General features: G+C 47.4%; 1 protein-coding gene across 2 annotated transcripts in view; it reads left to right on the forward strand.

Moving 5' to 3' along the window:
* The window catches only part of LOC149371660 (cell adhesion molecule Dscam1-like), a 324,006-nt gene that overhangs the window by 124,825 nt on the left and 179,594 nt on the right, over positions 1 to 19,587 (forward strand). For both annotated transcript variants that reach the window (XM_089565897.1, XM_089565898.1), the window contains exon 3: positions 8,949 to 9,281. In XM_089565897.1, coding sequence (XP_089422023.1) covers positions 8,949 to 9,281 — 333 coding nt within the window. The remainder of the gene's footprint in view (positions 1 to 8,948; positions 9,282 to 19,587) is intronic.

Below are 19,587 nucleotides of genomic sequence, written 5' to 3' on the forward strand. Positions count from 1 at the left end.
CTCAATTGGTTCCCTTTCAGTTGGGCAAAGAGGCACCGCCGCGTGCGGATAGGAGAGCGAGCGAGGTACAAATCATTAGCCTCCCCCAGAAATCATTAGGGAAGCTAGAGTCCCGCGGCGGCCGACTGCAATGAAGAGGAGCGGGGTAGAAGGGGAATTGCCCTTTGGGGATGAAAGGGACAAGGGCCTCCTGCCATCGCCGCCGACGTCGATTGCGGGCCGCCGGCGCTTAAGGAGTCGCCGCACCACGCTGAGTCAGAGCGTGCGCTGATGGGCTCGCGCGCAGAGCAGTCAGGTCCTGCACTGCGACTCGCTCAGCAGAGCCTTGTGTGTTTCCATTGGCTGGCCTCGACAGGAGGGCCAATGCTTTTCCGGGCTGGCCTAAGTGGTGTGCGACGGCGGGCCGTCTGCGCAGCCTGGCGGTAATTTAATTGTTGCCGATAAAGCGCGTCGTGTTTAGGGGCACCTCCAACTGGGAGTGACGTGAACGCATCCCGAGAGCTTAGATTCGCTTTACCCTACGCAGGCGGGCACATGCGCGTCACCTTTCTTGCTCTTGCACCCCTAGTGTGTTCGCTCGCTTAATCCTCTTCGCCGGCCGCGTGGTGGCAGCACAGGCAAATCTTCTACTTCGCCGTAAGTGCCGTTCCCTATAAGATCTAAAGGGTAGATTGCCTGTGTTTTCTGGTTCGGGTTCTCTCTTCTTTCGGACTTCGCATGTTTGGAGAACCTGGGATGGCGGGGCATTAGGGTTAGCTTTGAGTAAGCCGATAGAGTCCGAGTGGGCTCCGCGTCTACTGCACTGAGGTATCTGGCCTTTCAGGCATCGAAACACTTCCACTCGCTGTCAAAGTGTATCCGAGCTAAACCTCCAGTGTGTATAAACTTTAGTACGATGAGCCGCCGTCCTGAGTACGAACATTTAGAAATTTTGCAAATTAAACAAAGACTCTGACTGATCCTTATCGTCACGGTGAAGATACTTAAGTTGCCATTTTTAATCTTGCAATCTTCCAGACGTTGTTTTACTTTCTAAGCGAAAAGAAATGCCCTTGAAGGAAACGCGACATAAATATCCTTCTTTTTTTTACTTGTGAATGCAAAGAATAAAGCTTTAGAGAAGCTATAAACAATCTCATTAACAAATATCAAGCTTAAAGCGCCATGTGCAGCGTTTAAGACAGCGTTCAATAAAATTGGCTCATATTCAGTGAGCACTTCTGGGCAAGCATTTCGTAAATCAATCAGCATAGAGAAAGGGAACAACTCATCTATGCCACGAAATTCTGTAGTCCTCATTATCGAGCCTTTCCAGTTTCGTATTCGTCCGTAATGTGCCAGAAGAGCTTCCACTAACGACGCACCTAATTTTCCCAACCTAAACGGGCTCCCCTAATGCATCGCCAAGAAGCTGATTGCCCCGGTTGCAAATTCATCGAAACATCGAACAAGCCAGAAGGTCTTTAAACTAAACAGCTTACCTTTCTGAGCCGAGCCTAATGCTTTTCTCTCGGAACAGATAAAAACTGTAGAAAAGGGAAGAGCGGGTATGTTCTGTTCAGATAAAACAACAAGTGCAGCATGTGGTGACCCATTTTTGTTTTCTCTTTACGCAAAAATAGATCAGCACAGGAAACCTGGGGCAGCTCAAATTTTGTTTGGCAGCAACTTTGAATAAATATCTGATTCTCTCTGTTTATGCGCCCTAAAGACTTGCCGAATGCTTACGTTAACTGCCAAGGTACTCTGGTGGGTGGCAGTATCACGTCATAAATAGCGACTTCCGGAAGAAGGTGCGGAACGGAAAGGGGAAATGCAAATGACGCACTAAAGCTCTTAGAAAGAGCACGAACAAGGAGGATAAAAGAGGGAGAAAGGGCCGATGTCGAGGATTTCAAGCCAGCCAGCCTTAATGCGGCCCGAGTCGTCATTAAGAGGTCGCACCTAACCATGCAGAACTTTGGCCGGCTCCAATTCCAGCACGGTGCTTCCCTTGGATGGCGACGGAGCTGAGAAGGTCATCTGCGAGTCCGGTCGTTTCCAAGGCGCGTTATGCTCTGGGCTGCTCGCCGGCTCTTCGCGGAGTTTGGTGCTTCCGCACGTGCGAATGAGGACTTGTGCATGCTAATCTTCATATCCCGACAACGCTTTCTTTTTGAAGTTTTATTTCTTTGTTGTGTTCTCTGGTTTTTATTGCACACACGCTCAGCACTAATTACTTTGCAGGTCTCTACGCACAAGTGAACCGGAGAAAATATTTTAGGATATTAATACCGCAATCTCCGCAGCCGTAAACGCGTGTGCGAGCGAGAGAGTGAATTATTGAGTGAACGAAAAAGTGATCCGAATATAGGGGATTGTTTCGACGAGTGGACGAGTGTGTGGGTGTCACTGAGAGTGACAGTATGATAGATTAAGAGCTTTAGTGTGTGTCAGAAATTGAGTATAAGAGGAACAGCATGAGAGTGAGCGAATATGATTGTGTGTACGATGCAGTCTGTGAGGGTTTGAAGGTGTGATTCGCGAGAATGGAAAGATGGGAGAATTGGAGGCTGTTCATAATGTTTGGTGGGCGCGTGTTTGATTTATTTGCAATAAACCAGTTTTCTGAACGGCACCTGTCCTGTGTTTCCTTGCTTGGTCAACGTAAAGTTTGCGCCCACGCAACATCATGATTTGAGTGTGTGATTGTTTGATTGTTCGAACGTGTAAGGAGTGGTTCAGCGAACGAATGAGTGATGAAGGTTGTCATGAGCTATTGTTTTAGAGGCTGTCTTCAAGTACAGCCGCCCAGATCTTAAGCTGGCGTGCGTGACGGCCGCATTTTCCGTGATGCTGTAGCTTATGACGCAGCAAACTTGCGAAAATATCAAATCTAAGCGCAGGCTCACTAAGCCCATGCTTGATATTGAGCTTTCCGCAAGTTCGCTTCGTCGTAAAGCGCAGGAGCGCCGAAAAGGGGGCCGTCACGCACGCCAGCTAAAGATTTGGGTGGCTGTACGTTCTGTTTATAACGGCGCAGCTTCTTCTTCTCTGTAACTTCCTTGCTCACGCACAACGCCCATAATCAGAAAAAGAGATAAACGTAATGCTTTATGAAATTTGTACTTTTGCACCCGAGTCCCTTCTAGTTTTGCACGGCCATTTTCAGCAATCACACTAAAATCGTCTTTTTTTACTTTGCACTACGGTTGTCCCCCCCGGCTCACTTTCCCAAATAACCGGTCTTCCGTCCAGCTGTACGCTTGGCAAAACACTGCACTGCAGCACCGCATTCGATGACAACGTGTAAAATAGCCGTAACTGAAAGAGAGACCAAATGACAACTTCAAACAAATCGTTCGCAGTGACAGATGCGAGACCATTGGAAACCAGAAGGCAAACATACGCCGCGTCTAAGGCACATAAATAGCAATAAGCTGCGGGTGCTGTCGGGGGAAATGGAGGCCAAGGAACTGCAACAAACGCACAAATCACTTATACTACGGGCGGAGCTGAAAGAAGCGTCTATCAACTCCCAACACGTATCGTTTCGCTCCCAAAGGGTAAAGATAAACTGGCAGCACCCCAAAATTAATGAGGAACACGGCGAGTCCGCGACGAGAAATGCCGGAGGAATGCGTCGCCCTCCATAGACGGCAAAGCAAGCGGAAGCAATCAAGAAAGAGAAACGACACGCAAAGAAAAAGGGCACAAAAAGAAAGAAACATTCGCATCCTCGGTTGGTGCGCTCCTCCCCAGTTATTATTACCGCGGCGACATATATATCTCCTTCAGCCAGATCACCTTAGCACAGCCGGAGAGCTCCGGGCGCTGTGTACGTTGGCTCCTCCATTCAGCTTTGCTTTTCCGGCTCACAAATTTTCGGCCGTCAACTGAAGCTGGCGACCCTGCGAAGGGAAGGAAAAAAGCCTGGAATGTAAGGGTCGAGGGAGAAGAGTAGGGAAAAGGGCGAGATAAGGACAGCGAGGAAAATCAAGTAGACGCAGCAAATGGCGGGAACTGAAGCACGCCAAATGCCGCGTGGAAGAGAGAGAGAGAGAGAGAGAGAGAGCGGAAACGGAGAGGTGAGCGCTGCGCACAATGAAATGGTTTGCGAGTAGAAAAAAAAACAGAAGAAAACAGGAGCCGTGAACAGAAGTTTGCGAGCGGCGGCGATGAAAGGGAGAAAAAGAAGTCGGTTCCTTTCTATTGCGGCGCGCAAACAGCTTTGTGTCTCGCGCAGGCGATAAAAGAAAGCAGAAACAAAAAAAAATGAGAAAAACGGAGGCGGAGAGAAACCTCCGCTTAGAAATGATACACGAAACAGGACACGCGCCAGTGAATGAACTGCGATCCGAGCGAAAGAAGAAGACGGTAGTAGAAAAGTGAAGAAAAATAATAAAGAAAAAACTCGGGAGCCCGGTTGCTCCGAGTGCAGAAAAGGTGTCGGAGAGGCGGTGGCGCAAGCGCGCGAGCTTTTCTCTCGAAAACCCGATCGCCATCGTCGTCATCATCATCGTCATCGCCATCACCACATCCCGCTTTCACCCCACTTCTTCTCCCTTCATTCCCTATAGCAGGGGGGAAGAGAACAATAACAAAAGCAGCAGCGGTTCGATCGCAAGTTCTCTTTGTATATAACGCACTTCCTCCCTTGCCATTTCGCCAGGGTTACGTCCCCCGGGGCGTGTTTGTCTTGTTAGTTAAAACAGTTTCTGGCCGTGTGTGAATCGGCAGGGAATGAAAGAAAGAAGAGGCTCCGCAGGGAAGGCAGGCGAGGGAGGCAGGGAGGGAAGGTCGTCTCTTTTCCGGTGAGGTGTCGAGAAGGGGGGACGAGGAGAAAAAGAGCCCTTGATGAGGAGCCAAATGGGAGGCAGCCTCGGTTTCTGCTGCTGCAGCGCCTTTGGCTCGGCGGAGGTGTCGCTCGACGCGCTGTCCCGCACGGCCCGCTCTCTGCTTGATCTGTTTCCCCTTCCTTGCTTCCCTTGCGTTCTTCAACTTTTTTCTCACCGTTTTTTTTTTATTACACAGAAACCGTCTTTTGCTGTCTACCCGGCAGCCCGTGTTGTCGTCGCGGCGGCGGAACCAGTAAACGAGGCAACACTTACCAGATAACGCGAGTCTCTCAGAAAAAAGTACGGGGAAGTAAAAGGTCGGGCTGCTACAAGAGCGAAAGAATGTGTATGCCGCAGGCTACAAGAAACCTCTACGTCATTAGAGGTGTATACTTTTCAAGAATGCTCCACGAAAACCAAGCTGCTGCTTCGCTACCATGCGCCTCTGAACTAACTTTCGTTTTTATAGGTATGCCTTTGTGGTTTTCACCTTCGCCGGGAGAAGATAAGAAAACCGCTCGTTGGCACTGATAAATAAGCTTCGCGTGGTGTTTAGAAAGTTGGCGAGCGGCAGACATCGAAGTTCCCCAACGACGCAACATTCCATGCTGTAATTTTAAATTAAAAAGTTATAGGAATGTTTTACAGCTCCCGCACGATCAAAAAAGAAGCAAGATCCAGCCTTCTCAAGTTCAGCAGACTATCAAGCTTTATAGTATCAAAGCAGGAGAAAGGAAGTTGTCCTTTGCATTGTGCAGTTTAGCGGGCTACTCATCACCGCAATGGACTAAATAAGTAATGTGTTTATTGTATTAAAATATGTATTAATTGCAGTATGCCTTCGAAGTATTCGAACAAAGTACTTTATCTAGAAAACCTAGGCATGCTTAACAAAATGCACGCTACGCTATTGTTCTAAACCTGTCACAGTTGTCTAAGTCCTTCACAATTTTTTTAGCAAAGCAAGGGGCAAGACGATATCCTGTAAATTATAAGAAACGTTGGAAGAAAATGAACAATAGGGTGTCTGGTAGTTTTGGTGTTCATTAATTTTATGATTTTTTTTTATTTCTTACAAAGCGCTTTGTAAAATTGGACTGTGAAAGAAGCAAATAGAGCCATTTGGTTGCTGACAGCCTTGTGTTTCCGGTTGTGTCCCGAAAAATGCACCGTCAGTTATACGCGACCTTTGTGTTTATTCGCTTGGTTTATTTTTTAGTGCACTTGTATTTCTACGTGGAACGTACATGGTTTCAGCAACACGTGTCCTGCATACGAAAGTCCTTCAGAGATTGAGAGCTCTTTCAGACTGAAATTTACGCAACAAATACAGGAAAAGCTGGGGCGCACATTTCTCGAAAGAAAATCGCTATATAGAATTTTTGCGGCGAAGCAGAAGACTGATCCTTCATTTGCCATGAGCCATGTGTTCCAGTCTGCCGCCGCGGAGGCATTTCACTCAAGAACTTTTGTTTTTTGAACCGCAGGTTTCGGAGTTTGAGACTGAAAAAGTAAAATGGGACTGCAAGTTTCCCTCAGAATTGATGGTCCTGGCAGGTATGCGGTTGCACACATCATTACTTCTGTCCCTCAGAAGAAAAAAAAGTAATAAAACAGAAAAGTCCATTAGACTTTTTATACTTTACTCGCTAGATTTCCCCTCCATCCCTCACGGTCCCGTTGCCTCTCAGCACCCCCCCCCCCCCCCCCCCGCCCCCACCCCTGTTTTTTTCTTTAATTTCTAATGCTGGCGCTTAGCGAAATTTCCGTATCGCGTTTGTGTTCTTGGCAAACATTCGTCACTTCAACATGTAGTTGCGTCTGTCCACGGCCCACAGTGGAAATGGAAAATTGCGTGGAGTCCTGCGCATGCGTGTTTTTCCCACATCACTCCGGCATGGCTCTTTACTTCTCAAACTTTGCGCGAATTTATCTCCGACAAGTATTGCAAAAAGTTATGCTGCTTAACTGACTACTCCTTTCTGCGTCAACGTTGCAAAATGAATCTTAAAATGAAGCACGCGCCTTAAATTAAGTGTTCTAAACTTCACTTTTAATTTCAGGAACTCCCTTTCAAGGGACAAAACCGTCGGTGAACTTCGTCCATTACTGTAATAAAAAAAAAAAAACAGAAAAGTAAATGCGGTCGTGACTCCTCTTCGAAAATTCATTTAGGCTTGAAAATTTTTGCTCTTCCTTGGAGCACATTGTACAAAACGAAGTGCAGCTAAATTCGCACTAATATTTGATACAACCTGCCTAAATCGTCTCACTGTCGGTATTCACCTACTGGTCAATGCAGTAAACTTGTTCATGATTTATTGCTTATAATTATGCCGTGGCGATAATTCTCGAAAAGCATGTTCTCGCAAGAGCGAAGTGATAACGTTTGAAAAAGCATTCGCACGCTGCGATGAAGAGGTGGTAGGGGAAAGGAAAGAATGTACGCAACTAATATTACAATTCTCCATCTCATACCCGCTCGTTTCAAATTCACTTCTAAAATCACAAATGAACGTTTTCTTCACCATTCTACTTGCATTTTCCTTTTTATTAACTCAAGGTCTTTCCGATCATGTTGCGTCAGATTTCCAGATACTTAAGTGTGTTAGAACATTTATTATTCCTCTTCAAGGAATAGCATTAGGCCGTGTCCGCGACCAACCCACTCTGCAAAAAAACGTTGGCACCATCAGAATATCAGGCGGGTACCACAACTTCGATGAGGTGTTTCCGCTACATTTTTCCAACGTCTTGAGCCGGACAGTCTCGGCTGGCAATACGAGCCTGAGCGACGAAAAGTAACTAAAGAGGCACACGGCTGTTTCGTGCCTTGTGCGAATCTCAGTGACACTTAAGAGCACGGCAACGGCTGTTCGCCAACCTTAGCACGAAATGAACATCGGACGAGGCCGGAAAAACCGAGGAAAGAAAGGACTAAAAACAACTAGATCGCGCGGGGCCGCCCGCCCAGAGTGTTTTGAAGGATGAAGCAGAACGCACACCAGGCCGGCCCCCTACCATCCCCCAAAGTCTATCGAATTTGAATTATGGTAATGCACGTCCGTCGCATCATAAGCCTGCTACACCCTCGACGAACAAAAAAGTGTTACATGTACTAGTTTCGTGTTCCTTCCTGCCCCCCCCCCCCCCCCCCCCCCCCCACTGCGTCCTTTTTCGTAAATTTCTTTTTTTCTTTCTCCGCGTCCGTTGGCTTCATCCTCCACGCCCTAATGCTTTCTAATGCACGAATTCGGCCTTGCGTGAGATTTGTTCCTTGCCACCTTTCCAAGGAGGCGCGGCGCGAGCGTTGGCCCAGCAGGAATCACGTCCCCGTGTTTCACTGCCGTGCGTTTTTGCCTCTCTGTGCTATTCACGTCGTGCTTATCTTTTCCGCGAGTACAACCCACTCCTTTTAGTTTTCTTTTAACTTAAATTGAAGAAGCGCGGAGGTTACTATTACCTTGCCAGTTTTTTCATCGCCGCATGCACCTCTTTCCAGGCTGACTTTACCATACTCCTCTGTTTCCTGTTTTTTCGCTATGTTCAATTGGAAAGAAAGGACTGAGCTTCTTTGTAGGTCCCACATTCAGAACATTCGACGCAAAGGAAAATGAAAACAAAGTGGCGCTTATAGCGCTCCCTCATTTCAGGCCTCTGTCACGGCAGCCAAGTTGTCCGTAGACACGAAAAAGGGTGCAGAGGAGAGTCAGAATGATGTGTCTGTAAAAAGAAAAAATAATTGTTCTAAGCCCAACGACAATTACAAAAAAACAATCCTATTTAAAGCAGCCAGGATGTGCAAATTGTACTCGATGTTATAGTTTTCTTTATACAGTCTACGACCAAAAATTCGAATGCCTCATTTTTTGGGATTGCTTGATTTTGTAGACTTTTTCGCGGCACCGCGACATGGCCCATAGGGCCAATGTATAAGAGCGTCTGAAGTTCCGAACGCACCGCAACTGACCGCTCGATTTTTCGGACCTCGTTTGGGCTCGCGAACGAAAAGAAAATATTCCACATGCCTGCAATAACCTCGAACCCTCGCTCCTATTTTTCACATTGGCTTTTTATCAGCGAACGGATGTTAATACCTTTTACTATAAACATATTTTTCAACTTTCGCAGGTGCGTCCACATCCGGCCAGGGACCCCGGTTCGCTCGCGAGCCACCACCGCGGCTTCGCTTTCACAACAGCACAGGCGGCAGCCTCGAGTGTTCCGCTCGAGGCCACCCGACGCCTGAACTACGCTGGCTGGCATTGGACGACACAGGAGTAGCCCCGGGGGCGCCGGCGCTCGACCTCCCAGGCCTGCGGAGGATACGGGCCGACGGGTCGCTGGAGTTCCTGCCCTTCCGTGCGGACCAGTACAGGCAGGACGTGCACTCGGCCACCTACCGCTGCCTGGCCTCCAACCGCATCGGCACCGTCGGCAGCAGGGACGTCCATGTGCGCGCTGGTGAGCATACGCGCAAATTATACACAAAGTGAAGCTTCCACGTAATGTGGCTCTGCGGTCACCCGACAGGCTTTAAATGCCGCGGTTGGGAGTTGTTTCTTCTGAGATTAGGATCCAGCATTACGAAACACTTCACTCTGTAACAACATTCTACGGCTTGCAGTTGCTGTTTTACTGTGTTAACCAGTGATACCACTAAACGAAATCAATATTTTAGCGTGTCACTTCATCAAGCAAGGATGAGGCATCGATGTTTCTGAGCTTATAGTTTAATGTTGTGATTAAGTTTTTGTTCAGCTAAAAAAAGCGTCAAAATTGGATTATTTATGTGTTCTGGAAGAACATCACGCGGCGGTCATGAATGGGGTCGGAGCTTCACTGCTGACGTAGCTTCTATGTGAGTATTCCGGAGAAATATAGATGAAATGTTCTAGCAGCGCAACAATTCTATTGGTGCGCGTTTATTCTAGTTTTATCATCTCATCCCAATTGATTATACCTTGTGACAGTGGCGGAGAGCCAAAAGAAGCAGGATCGAATAAGACTGCAGTGGTATCGCTTTTTCGTCTCGCCCTCCATTACGCAAGTCTACCGGTGCTGGCTGCTTTTTCGCGAGCTTTCTTATCAGTAAAAATTGCACTCTTCGGCATGAAGTGTTTCGGGCTACGTGACGTTCACCACAGTGGCGTCCGCAACCACTTTTACGTCATGCGCTTATCTTGACGTTTGAAAAAGCTTTCTCGAGTAGCAGAGTCCAGATTTCCTAAAATAGCATTGAAAATTCTGTGAAGACTTAAGGGGTCAAGCTGAAGATATGGGCGCAAAAAACTGCATGCGAAGTAATTGTGTAAAAAAAAGGTATTCTCTGATGTTCAATACAAGCACAAGGTTTTCAAAAGCAAACACCATTCAAAATGATCGGACTGCAGTGCGTCGTAACATCTCATCACTGATTTGAAATCCCAACAAGGTTTCCAGCATGCGACATCAATAGTTTAATTTCCCAGTTGCGACTTCAGGTTGACAAGCCATCGAAGATAACGAATTCAAAGAAACCTTGGTGTAATGTCTACCGATCCAGGAATGTTCACAGCAGCACTGAATGTACTAAGGAGAATGCCCATTGGCGCACTGTTCACACAAATTAACAATTTAGTGTACTCAGCGTGAGCTAGCTGAATGGTATTGCATGCCTTAAAAGACCTTAATTAGACATGCCCACATATTAAAGCCCAGTTGCCTGTAGCTGTGTCATCACGGCAACGTAATCGTACTTCTATTTTGTTGCTCAGGACAACAGAGTTCCACTACGACTTTTATAATCTAACTCTACTTTTGCTTATCTTTAATTTGACTGCTTTTAAAGTTGAAACCAGTCATGTTTTTAATTATGATCGAAAAAAAAACTGTTGAAGAGGAAAGTTCATTCACCATACCTAGCTGCTTTAATTCGACCTGCTTTAACAATTACCCGTACTGCGGGTCATTGTGGTTTGTTTCTTGCAGCTTTGTTCGTACTTTGGCTTCCCGTTCATTTTAGGATCAAAAAAGCCGCAACCCGACGCGCTGGCTCAGTGGCTTCGGCGTTTGGCTGCTGATTTCAAGGTCGCGGGTTCAATCCCGACTCCAGAGACGCCTTCACTATGGCGACCCTCATAGCCATTGTTTCACTTTCGTACGTTAAACCCACAATTAACAATTCACAAAATATCTGCACCAGTTACAAACTAGCTGCAAAGCTCAGAAAAATGGTGGGAAGCCTCGCTTCGCCTTTAAGAACTGATAAAACTCTATTCATGAAAGACAAATATTGGTATTTATGAGGTACTAATCGCGTCTGCGTTGCTGAACACCCGAAACGGGTATGCATTCACATGCAGCTTTGAAATTGTTTTTGTCTTGCTCCTCGCTTGCCTTATGCTGACCCGAAAGACGCGGATTGAATCCGAGTCTCGGCGGTCGCATTTCGAAAGGCGAAATGCTAGAGGCCCGTGTGCTGTACGATGTCAACGCACGTTAAAAAGCCCCACGCGGTTGAAATTATCCGGAGCCCTCCACTACGGTGTCCTTCATAGCCTGAGTCGCTTTGGGACGTTGAACCCCATAAAACCAAACACAACCAAACAAAACCTCGCTTACATAAATGTTCAGTGGTCACAAGATGCACATATTTATCTCTGCTAGTAATTCTCATGCATATACGACACATAACAAATCAGATGGACAGCAATGAAGCGGCACTCGGACTGCTTTGGAATGGGTCTTCAGTGCGTCGTATTATAAGTCCTTGGCATGAATACATTTCTGGAGTGAAATAATGTCTGTGGAGCATGAGAATTGGCAGAAGAAAAGCGATTAAAAATTTTAAGCACTCTTGCCCATTTCGTAACAAAAACAGCAGCTATATTATCTAGCTATTCGGAACACTTTGACGTATGAACGTATTCTCGATACTCTTCGAGACATGGGCGCAGGTTTCACGAAAGATATGCTGCGAGCACGAACGTCGATGATCGTTAGTGGATAACCACGCTTGCGTGATCCCTGCCGCTTTACAGACAGCAGTCCATGCTCTGTGCGTTTTTTCTCCTCTCTACATAACAAGCGCTTAAGCAAGATACACGTTTCCCGGAGAAACTCATTCACCACCGCGTCCTTGGCAGAGCAAATACCTTTTCTTTTGTCAGTGCTGGCAGCGAAATTTTAATGGCAAGGCTGTTCTGAAAACACAATTATTACTTACTTTATGTGTAAATAAGATAAAACATGTGAGAATACCCCAGGCATTCCTCGTAACTGCATAAGAGTGCAAAAGCGCCTTCACTCTACCTTTTTTCCCACTGAGGAAAAGGCTGCGGGCGCACCTAAAAGCTGGGCGAAGCAGAGACGAGGCTGATGTTTTTGCGGCGTTGCCGCAGCTCGAAAATTGATGACTGAGAAGAAAGCTATCCTCACTTTCGACAGAGCCGGTGAGCCAGAAGTGGCAGCGGAAATGACGGCCTGAGAAAGCAACAGCTGCCGAATTGCCAAACGTAGGCTGAGTATTTTCGAAGGACAGAGAGAAGCAGGAACGCGTAGCTGTTAAACTGTCACGAGAAATATTAGGACGAATGAGAGAGGAAGGACTTCTTGTTGCCCAACATGCCAAAGAGACAGAGATGAGTAGCACGCTGCACCATAGTTAGGCTACATCACGTCTGAACAGTCGCTATTTTCGTACCCCTGGTTTGTCACCAAGTGGAGTGGAGTCCACAAACAAAAATCTGCGTTCCTTTTCTCGAATTTGAAAATGCCTTCAAAACATGCACAGATAGTCTCCCTATAGAGAAGCGTCGCTTTTTAGACTGCTTCTTTGAGGCAGAGCCGTTCCCTGCGGCATTTTTGGGGTTGTAACCTTCGGTCGGCGTGCTAAAGCACAGATTAAATATTGACAAACTTTACACAAGAAGCCGTTGCAGCTCATGCGCAAAACGTCGCAGAATGCTAGCGCCAGTCATAATTGGCGACTGTGTTTGACAACGAAGGCGAAACCAAATTCCTGATTCATTAGGAGCAGTGCCCATCCTCGCAGGTTCGCGCATTGTGGATAGCAACATTAGAGTAAGTAAACATACAGTACATGAGCTTTTTTTTGTCTGAAATAGTAAAGTATTATCATTTGCCTACAATTAGCTCTAATGTAGTAAGTCAGCTGCGGCTACGACACAAACGTTTAATGCCGCTACTGAGACTAACACACACAAAGGCTCTTAACGAGTACTGAACAACGACACATCGTTGTAAGAGCTATGTCTACATTAAGACAACGTGAATCCGTCTTGTCTAAGCATGCAAACATATACCAAGAGACAAGTGTGACAAGTAGTTTTGAAGAGTTCCCGTTAAGGGACTCCTTCATTTCAGGAGTTTTCTAGAATTAAGCTAGCTTTTCGCTGTGTATCGCACTCTCTGTCGTTTCGTTCAAAACATGGAGAAGTGATCTGCCATGTATCTACCGTTGCTGAACGTCTGACAAGGCTTGTGGAGTATGCTGGGAACTGACGGACAGGCCGGCAGGCAGGCGAGAGGCGATAGGCGCAAGACGGGAGGCGGAAGGCAGAAGGCGGAAGACGGCAGTAATGCAAACAGACAGACGGACGGCCATACCTGCGAGCATGAGCCGATATACGATTCCACGCTCTCCATGCGTGAACATTAGGCACCCTTTAGCGAGCAGGGTTCAGTAGCCATTGGGGCCTCGGGGTCCGCCGAGCCGGGGCCTGTCTTGGGTCTTGCGGCCACAAAGCTCTCTTCTCTGCCGTTTCTCGGCCTTTACGGGTGCCGTATAGCTGCCAGCGTGTGTCACCGAGAAAATGAGATCCGCCTCGCGACAAGTCCAAGCCAAATGTCGTCTTGTCCGCAACGTCGCCACCGTAACTGGGCTGCCGCTGCTGCTGCTGCTGACGTCGTCCGAAGACCTGATCCCGCTTCCATATCCTCCTGCTTTCTTTTATTCCTTTGTTTCTTAGTTCACTCTCACCAACCCGTCCTCTCCGGCTGGACCAACGTTCAGCCAAGAAGAAAATAGTGTCCCTTCGCCAGAAGCCGAGCATGCCATGGGTCGAAGGCGCTGGCTTGCCTTACGGAAAGAAAGCTGGATGCCGCCTCCCGGTGTTCTGGCTTGGATTCCTCTCTTTGGCGTGCACTGCGGCCATTTCGTGCCTGGCTCATTTTTTTCTTCCTCTTTGTCTTCTCTACCCCTGATATCTGTCGCGCGCTGGCGAATCAATGCGGTGGTGTATAATATTTTTTTTTTTCTTTCCGTTCTTCGGAGACCTGTGCCGGCCCAGCTGGCTTGGAAGCTGATATTGCTTGACTCGGAAGAGAGAAGTTTCGTTTCGCTGACAAGTGTACGGAGCTTTCGGGGTTTGTATTGGAAGAGCGGTTTCGGTTGTGGTCAAAGGCGTCACGCTGCGGTGAAGCCGAAGCGAAGAGGAGGGACTGGAAAAGAATCGCCAGACGTGGGACAATTGATTGCGCCAACTTGGATGGCGGAGGTGTTTCTTTTTTCTTCTCAAATGGGGTGTAGGGGGGGGGGGGGGGGGGGGGGGGGGGCTGCGAGTGCGTTTCTGGGTATATATGAATGTAAAGCTCAAAGTGCAATTACGCTTGCTTTTCTCGGTATTTTGTGGAGAGACTCGACATCCCGAATTTGTGTTGAAGCGTTTGTGGTATCATTCGCGTGCACCTACAGGCTTTTTTATGCACAACAATGTGACTGTCCATAAAAATTGAGTAAAATTTATCCTTCTCTTTGCACTCCGGGAACTACGCAGAAATACCACTTTCCGGCCTACATTTTCAGTCCTTTTATCCTGATTAGAATAATATAAAGGCTTAATGTGCACTCTCTGAAAATTTAAAGCGCGCATTTATTTCAGCGTGAGCTATCGCAATCGAGAAACAATAAATGGGCTACAAGGAAGTCCAGGAAAAAAAGTCAATATCAGCGACGTAGCACCGCAAAAAAAAGCAGTACGTCAGGAGAAAATTTTCTTCGCGTTAACTCATTCGAGCTAAATCTTGCAAGACTTGGAGAGTGGTCAACTACTGTAGCGAAAATATGCGTTCAATTTCCAGACTGTATGCACAGGCCGGGAAATACTCAATTTTTCTGCACTGACCGCCTACATGTGGTTACTGTTGTCTCTCCACGTAAGTGAAGTAGAGAAGAACATTTATTCGCATGCCGCTAGCGGTTAGGTATGAACGAGAAGCATACTTTTTGCGTAATCGCTTTTTCACTGAGTTTTCTTCCCCTCGACGCATGATTACGTAATCTGTTTCCGTATTAGAGACAGAAATAGAAAGCAGTCTCTTGTTCTTGAGGGCCAGCTCTATATTCATATTGCGCGTATCTTGTACAAGGTCGGCCACACTTAGAGAGAACATTAGAGCACTTTGTCCTGCGGCTCCCGCACTGCCAGCTTGGGCTTCTCGTATAGACAGTGTGGCCGTACTGCGTGACAGAGTCCAGTCACTGGGGCACCGCGCTATCTGCGCCAGCCGCGGAGCTATGCTTTTACGCCAAGTATGGTCCCACCTGTACATGCGCAGCACTAAACGCAGCTTTATGGTTTTCTGCACCAAGACCTCCTCTAACGAGAGGCACAAGGCCTACAGTAATCCAAAGCCGCTTCCCATAGCTTAGGAACTGCAGAATTCATGCAGATAGAGCATACCGGCCTGGGATGTCTGTTTTTTCGCATTAAATAAAGATTTGACGCAATACTTTGGGCGGCGCTAGGTTTGGCTAAGTGGATCCGCAAACTCAAGCCGAATGAAAGAATAAGTCCGGAACAGACCGGCGTATGGAGTGGTCCAAGAAAGGGCACTTGACAGACGCGACCAAACTTTAGCAATCGAATTAGCCTTCCTCGAGTTCATATTGTCGCTGGCAGTCGGCAGTTAAAGCCTGAATCCTACGCTGTGAAAGCGCGTTGACGCACGTTTCCTTTTCGCGCAAACTTATGCACACAGGTACTCCCGCAGTCAAGAGGAAAACTCATTCAATCGCTGTGCAGCTTGTCTTCTTAATTCTGCACAGGACTTGTGAAGCCCAGACAGCGCTGGCCTGAGTGAAGTTTTACAGGGTCTGCTTGAAAGTCTATCTCACGATCAGTGGCTTTGCAACACTGATCCCCCGTTATTTTTCCAATTAAGCACGTGTGATTTGAAATCAGGCCACCACTTTCAGAAGATACGAGGAAATTGCTTGATGGTTCCCACGCCTCCGTAATGCGACATTCTGCGACAGCAGCTTGCGAGTTCATCACCAGTGCTCCTCGGAAGCGAGATTTTCACGCTTTCTCGTTTTTGCCGCGGCGTTTTGCACTTCGCTGCTCATCGACAATGCCGCAAACCTGTGAAGCGTCACTCTGCGCAAGCGCTACTTTGTTCTGCGACTCACAGGGGGCGCCACAAATCGGGACTGCACGCGAAACAGAGAAATGATAGAACGTATTGTTATCGAGTGTAAGGCCCTCCAGCCGTCAGTGCGCGAAGCCACTAAAGAAATCCGACATGCACGAATGTTTACGAACAGCCAGGGTATGTTCAGCCTTCAGAAAGTGCTAGCAACTAAGAGGCAGTCAGATGATTGCTGGAAAAGAGCAAAAGAGTAGTGCAGAGCGTAGTGGAAGAAAATCCGCATTTAATTCTAAGAAATTTAGCACATTGGTAATTGAGGATTAGGTGACAATTACAGCCACTTTCGATACAAAGGAGATGCTGCTTATTATCTACTCACCGATCTGGTGAGCTCGGCGGCACAGCGCCACTCACCTTTCCTGTTCTTCTCCCGCTCTCTTTCGTTTTCTACACAAAAGCCGCCAACGCCACAAAACCTGGAAACGTGCCCCTAGAGGGATCTTGCAAGAGAATGTTAGCACAACAATTTATTTGTTGCTGCTTGGATTCTGTTCTGATGATTCTATCGATGTCGGTCGTAACGCATATATTTCGGTATTCAATACTTCATTATCTCGAGAAAGCAAGATCGTGGCACTGATGGTGTCACCACGCAGCGGTGACTTTTTGTTGTGGATATGACATCATCGGGTGGGTGTTCAATTATTGGATAAATAATAAATATCGCAAACTCTCAGCATCCATGATAATCAGTTATGTAATGTTGTAGTATTTTGTATTGCATTGACAGAATTTCCACCTTTACCTTGAGTATAAGCACTGCTACTCAGTGAATGCAAAAAACACTGGTAGAGGCACTAGCTATTCCCAAGCATGAAAGGTTTTTGCTGCTTTAAGTATTTTTTACTCTCTCCGCATGTACCAACATTATTCTTATAACAACGCAAATCACTGCAAAGTAGATATACTGCTCTTTTAGTGAGCTAGAAGTTGTTCTTCTACCGCAAGCGGTAGTGCCACAGCGATTGCAGGAACACTGTGAAAAGCGATCAGTGGCCGCCGCCCACGCGGGACCTTAGCCTGAAGTGCTGTCGAACTAAAAGTGCATTGGTACCGAATAGCACAGAGCATGCGAAAAAAGGCTGGCCTGGCTCAAGAGTATAAAGTTGTTTCGTTTTGTGATTGGACAAGTCAAACTGAAATGCCAATTTACTTATGCATGCAAAGCTCCAAGACGTTCCCTTTCGTCACTGGACGAGACAGCGCCAGCAACAACACGACTGCCCTGCATAGAATTAACGGGTCGGAGTACACGCGACAACGAAGAGAAACGTCTTCCTCGTCAGGCCGGCGTTGTTTATTTGCCCTTATCACTCCACCTTGGGCTAACACGAGTCTCCTCGCTAGGAGGCGCCCGCACAACCACGCATAGTTCGCTCGTTCTGAAGGCGCTTCTGGCGAAAAGGGCGGGCCTTTTTCCTGGCACCAAACATTGGAAGCGCTGCCTGTGCATCTCACGGCGACGCGCTCGTTTGCTCTCGTGTTTTTCTGGGGTTGCTTCTGGTGCTGCTGTTGTTTTTCGTTGGGCGCCACGTCTGCCACGGGCTGCGTTAGGGAGTCGAGCGCTGATGCTGAGCCCGCGCGAACAAATAACACCGTGTTCTTCGCGTTTTGTTTTCGGCGCACAGGGAAGGTTAATAAACGCACGCCTGCCTGCGTTTCCAGCCGCTAGCTAGGCTGCACTGAATGAGCAGCCTGGTGTTTTTTTTTTTCTTCTTGTGTGCACTGTAGCGGGAAGGCGGGCCCTGTGTCGTTCGCTCTAGAGCAGCGTTCGCTGAGCCGTGTGCGCCAGCGACGACGACGACGACGGAGAAGATCCAGCCGACAAGCTGTTGCTTCCAACTTTGGATCTCCTTCCGCTTCGATGAGTTGAGATTCTCAGCCTTTTAACTTCCTGGACTCAGGAAAGCATCTTTTTCTCAGTCTTTTTTTTTTTTTTGTCGAGGGTCCGTCAACATCGGTGCGTCGACAGACACGAGACTGCAGTGTTCTCGTTTTTGTTTGTCATTACGGAAGAGTTGAGCATGTACAGTGCACACATTCGAGACTCGTGTGTCATGTTCGACACTGATGCTCGCAAGTGCGTGAGGGCCGGAAGAATGACGACACGGAGGAACACAAAGAAATATTTGTACTCATCTTCGTTTGATTTTTGCGGGTTTGAAAAGGCAGTCTTTCGCAAAGCGCGCCTGGTGGCAACAAAATAGAAGGGACTCTCTATTTTATGGCATTTACAAAAGCCGGAAGTGATTTTAATATCACTTTGAAAGACGCAAACTGAAGTCCACAAAACTGAAAAAAGGCAGTGAATTCACCCCTGAAGTAAATAAGAATTAAGGAAACTCATGTTTATTCGCAAGAAGAAAATTACAAAAGGCAGAAGGTGTAGACACAAAAACTATGGCGATTTGAGGCCCTTCTTGCGATCGAATGCAATGGCGACATTGGGCACATCGAACATGTTGACAGATCTTGCTTATGTAGTTTGTTTAGTGCATGTGTGCTCTACACACGCAGAGAATGTATTGTCCAGAATATGTTATTCTCAAACGGCTTAATGGCCGGTTCACCTCAAAACAACATCGTTGTCTTTCGTGACAAGAATGTCGACACGCGCCAGCGAAGATGTGCTAAATATACTCGAAGCTGTGGCTACGAAACAAGGGTCGGGCTCACTTCATGCTATGCGAGCCCTTCATAGTCCTGTTAAGTTGGCTGCGAACCGAACGAGAGAGAGCCAACAGAACGTAGTAGGTGCAGCGACTAACTTTCAAGCGTGTAACCCCCCCCCCCCCCTGAACATTTCAAGAGGGCACCGTGTAAGCCCTTTAAGCGACCGGGTTTCTACTGCCAGTGTATCCGAAACAAAAAAAAAACGCACTATAATTAACTGGCATCCGGAGACAGCCCCTCAAGCTGTACTAATGAGCGGTATTGGTGGCACGCCAAATACAATATTAGGACTCGTGAAAGTGCATAAGCGACGGTGACAGCTTACAACGGGAGCGCCTTTCACTTGCCTGCAGTACAACAGGAACATACGGAAGTGAAGCAAGTCGTTAATAAAAAAAAAGCCTCTCATTGCCTCACGGAATATTTGGCGGCTTCTAGACTCTTTCTCGGAGTATTCAAGCAAATCAGAAATGAAACGACGTGGGCATCACACCGACAGACGCGTTCGCCAAACTTCACGCCGTAGAGAAACGCCCTCGGGCGTTGAAAAGCGTAGGTGCGCTCCTCACTACCGCCGGGTCCGGATCGCGTGAGCCTCCGTTTCCCGTTTAGGAATTCAATTACCACCGGCATGCTGCGGCACACCCAGAAGAATCGTCGCGGC

This window comes from Amblyomma mixtum, chromosome 1 (genome assembly GCF_055824585.1).
Source record: "Amblyomma mixtum isolate Tamu chromosome 1, ASM5582458v1, whole genome shotgun sequence".
Lineage (NCBI taxonomy): Eukaryota > Metazoa > Arthropoda > Arachnida > Ixodida > Ixodidae > Amblyomma > Amblyomma mixtum.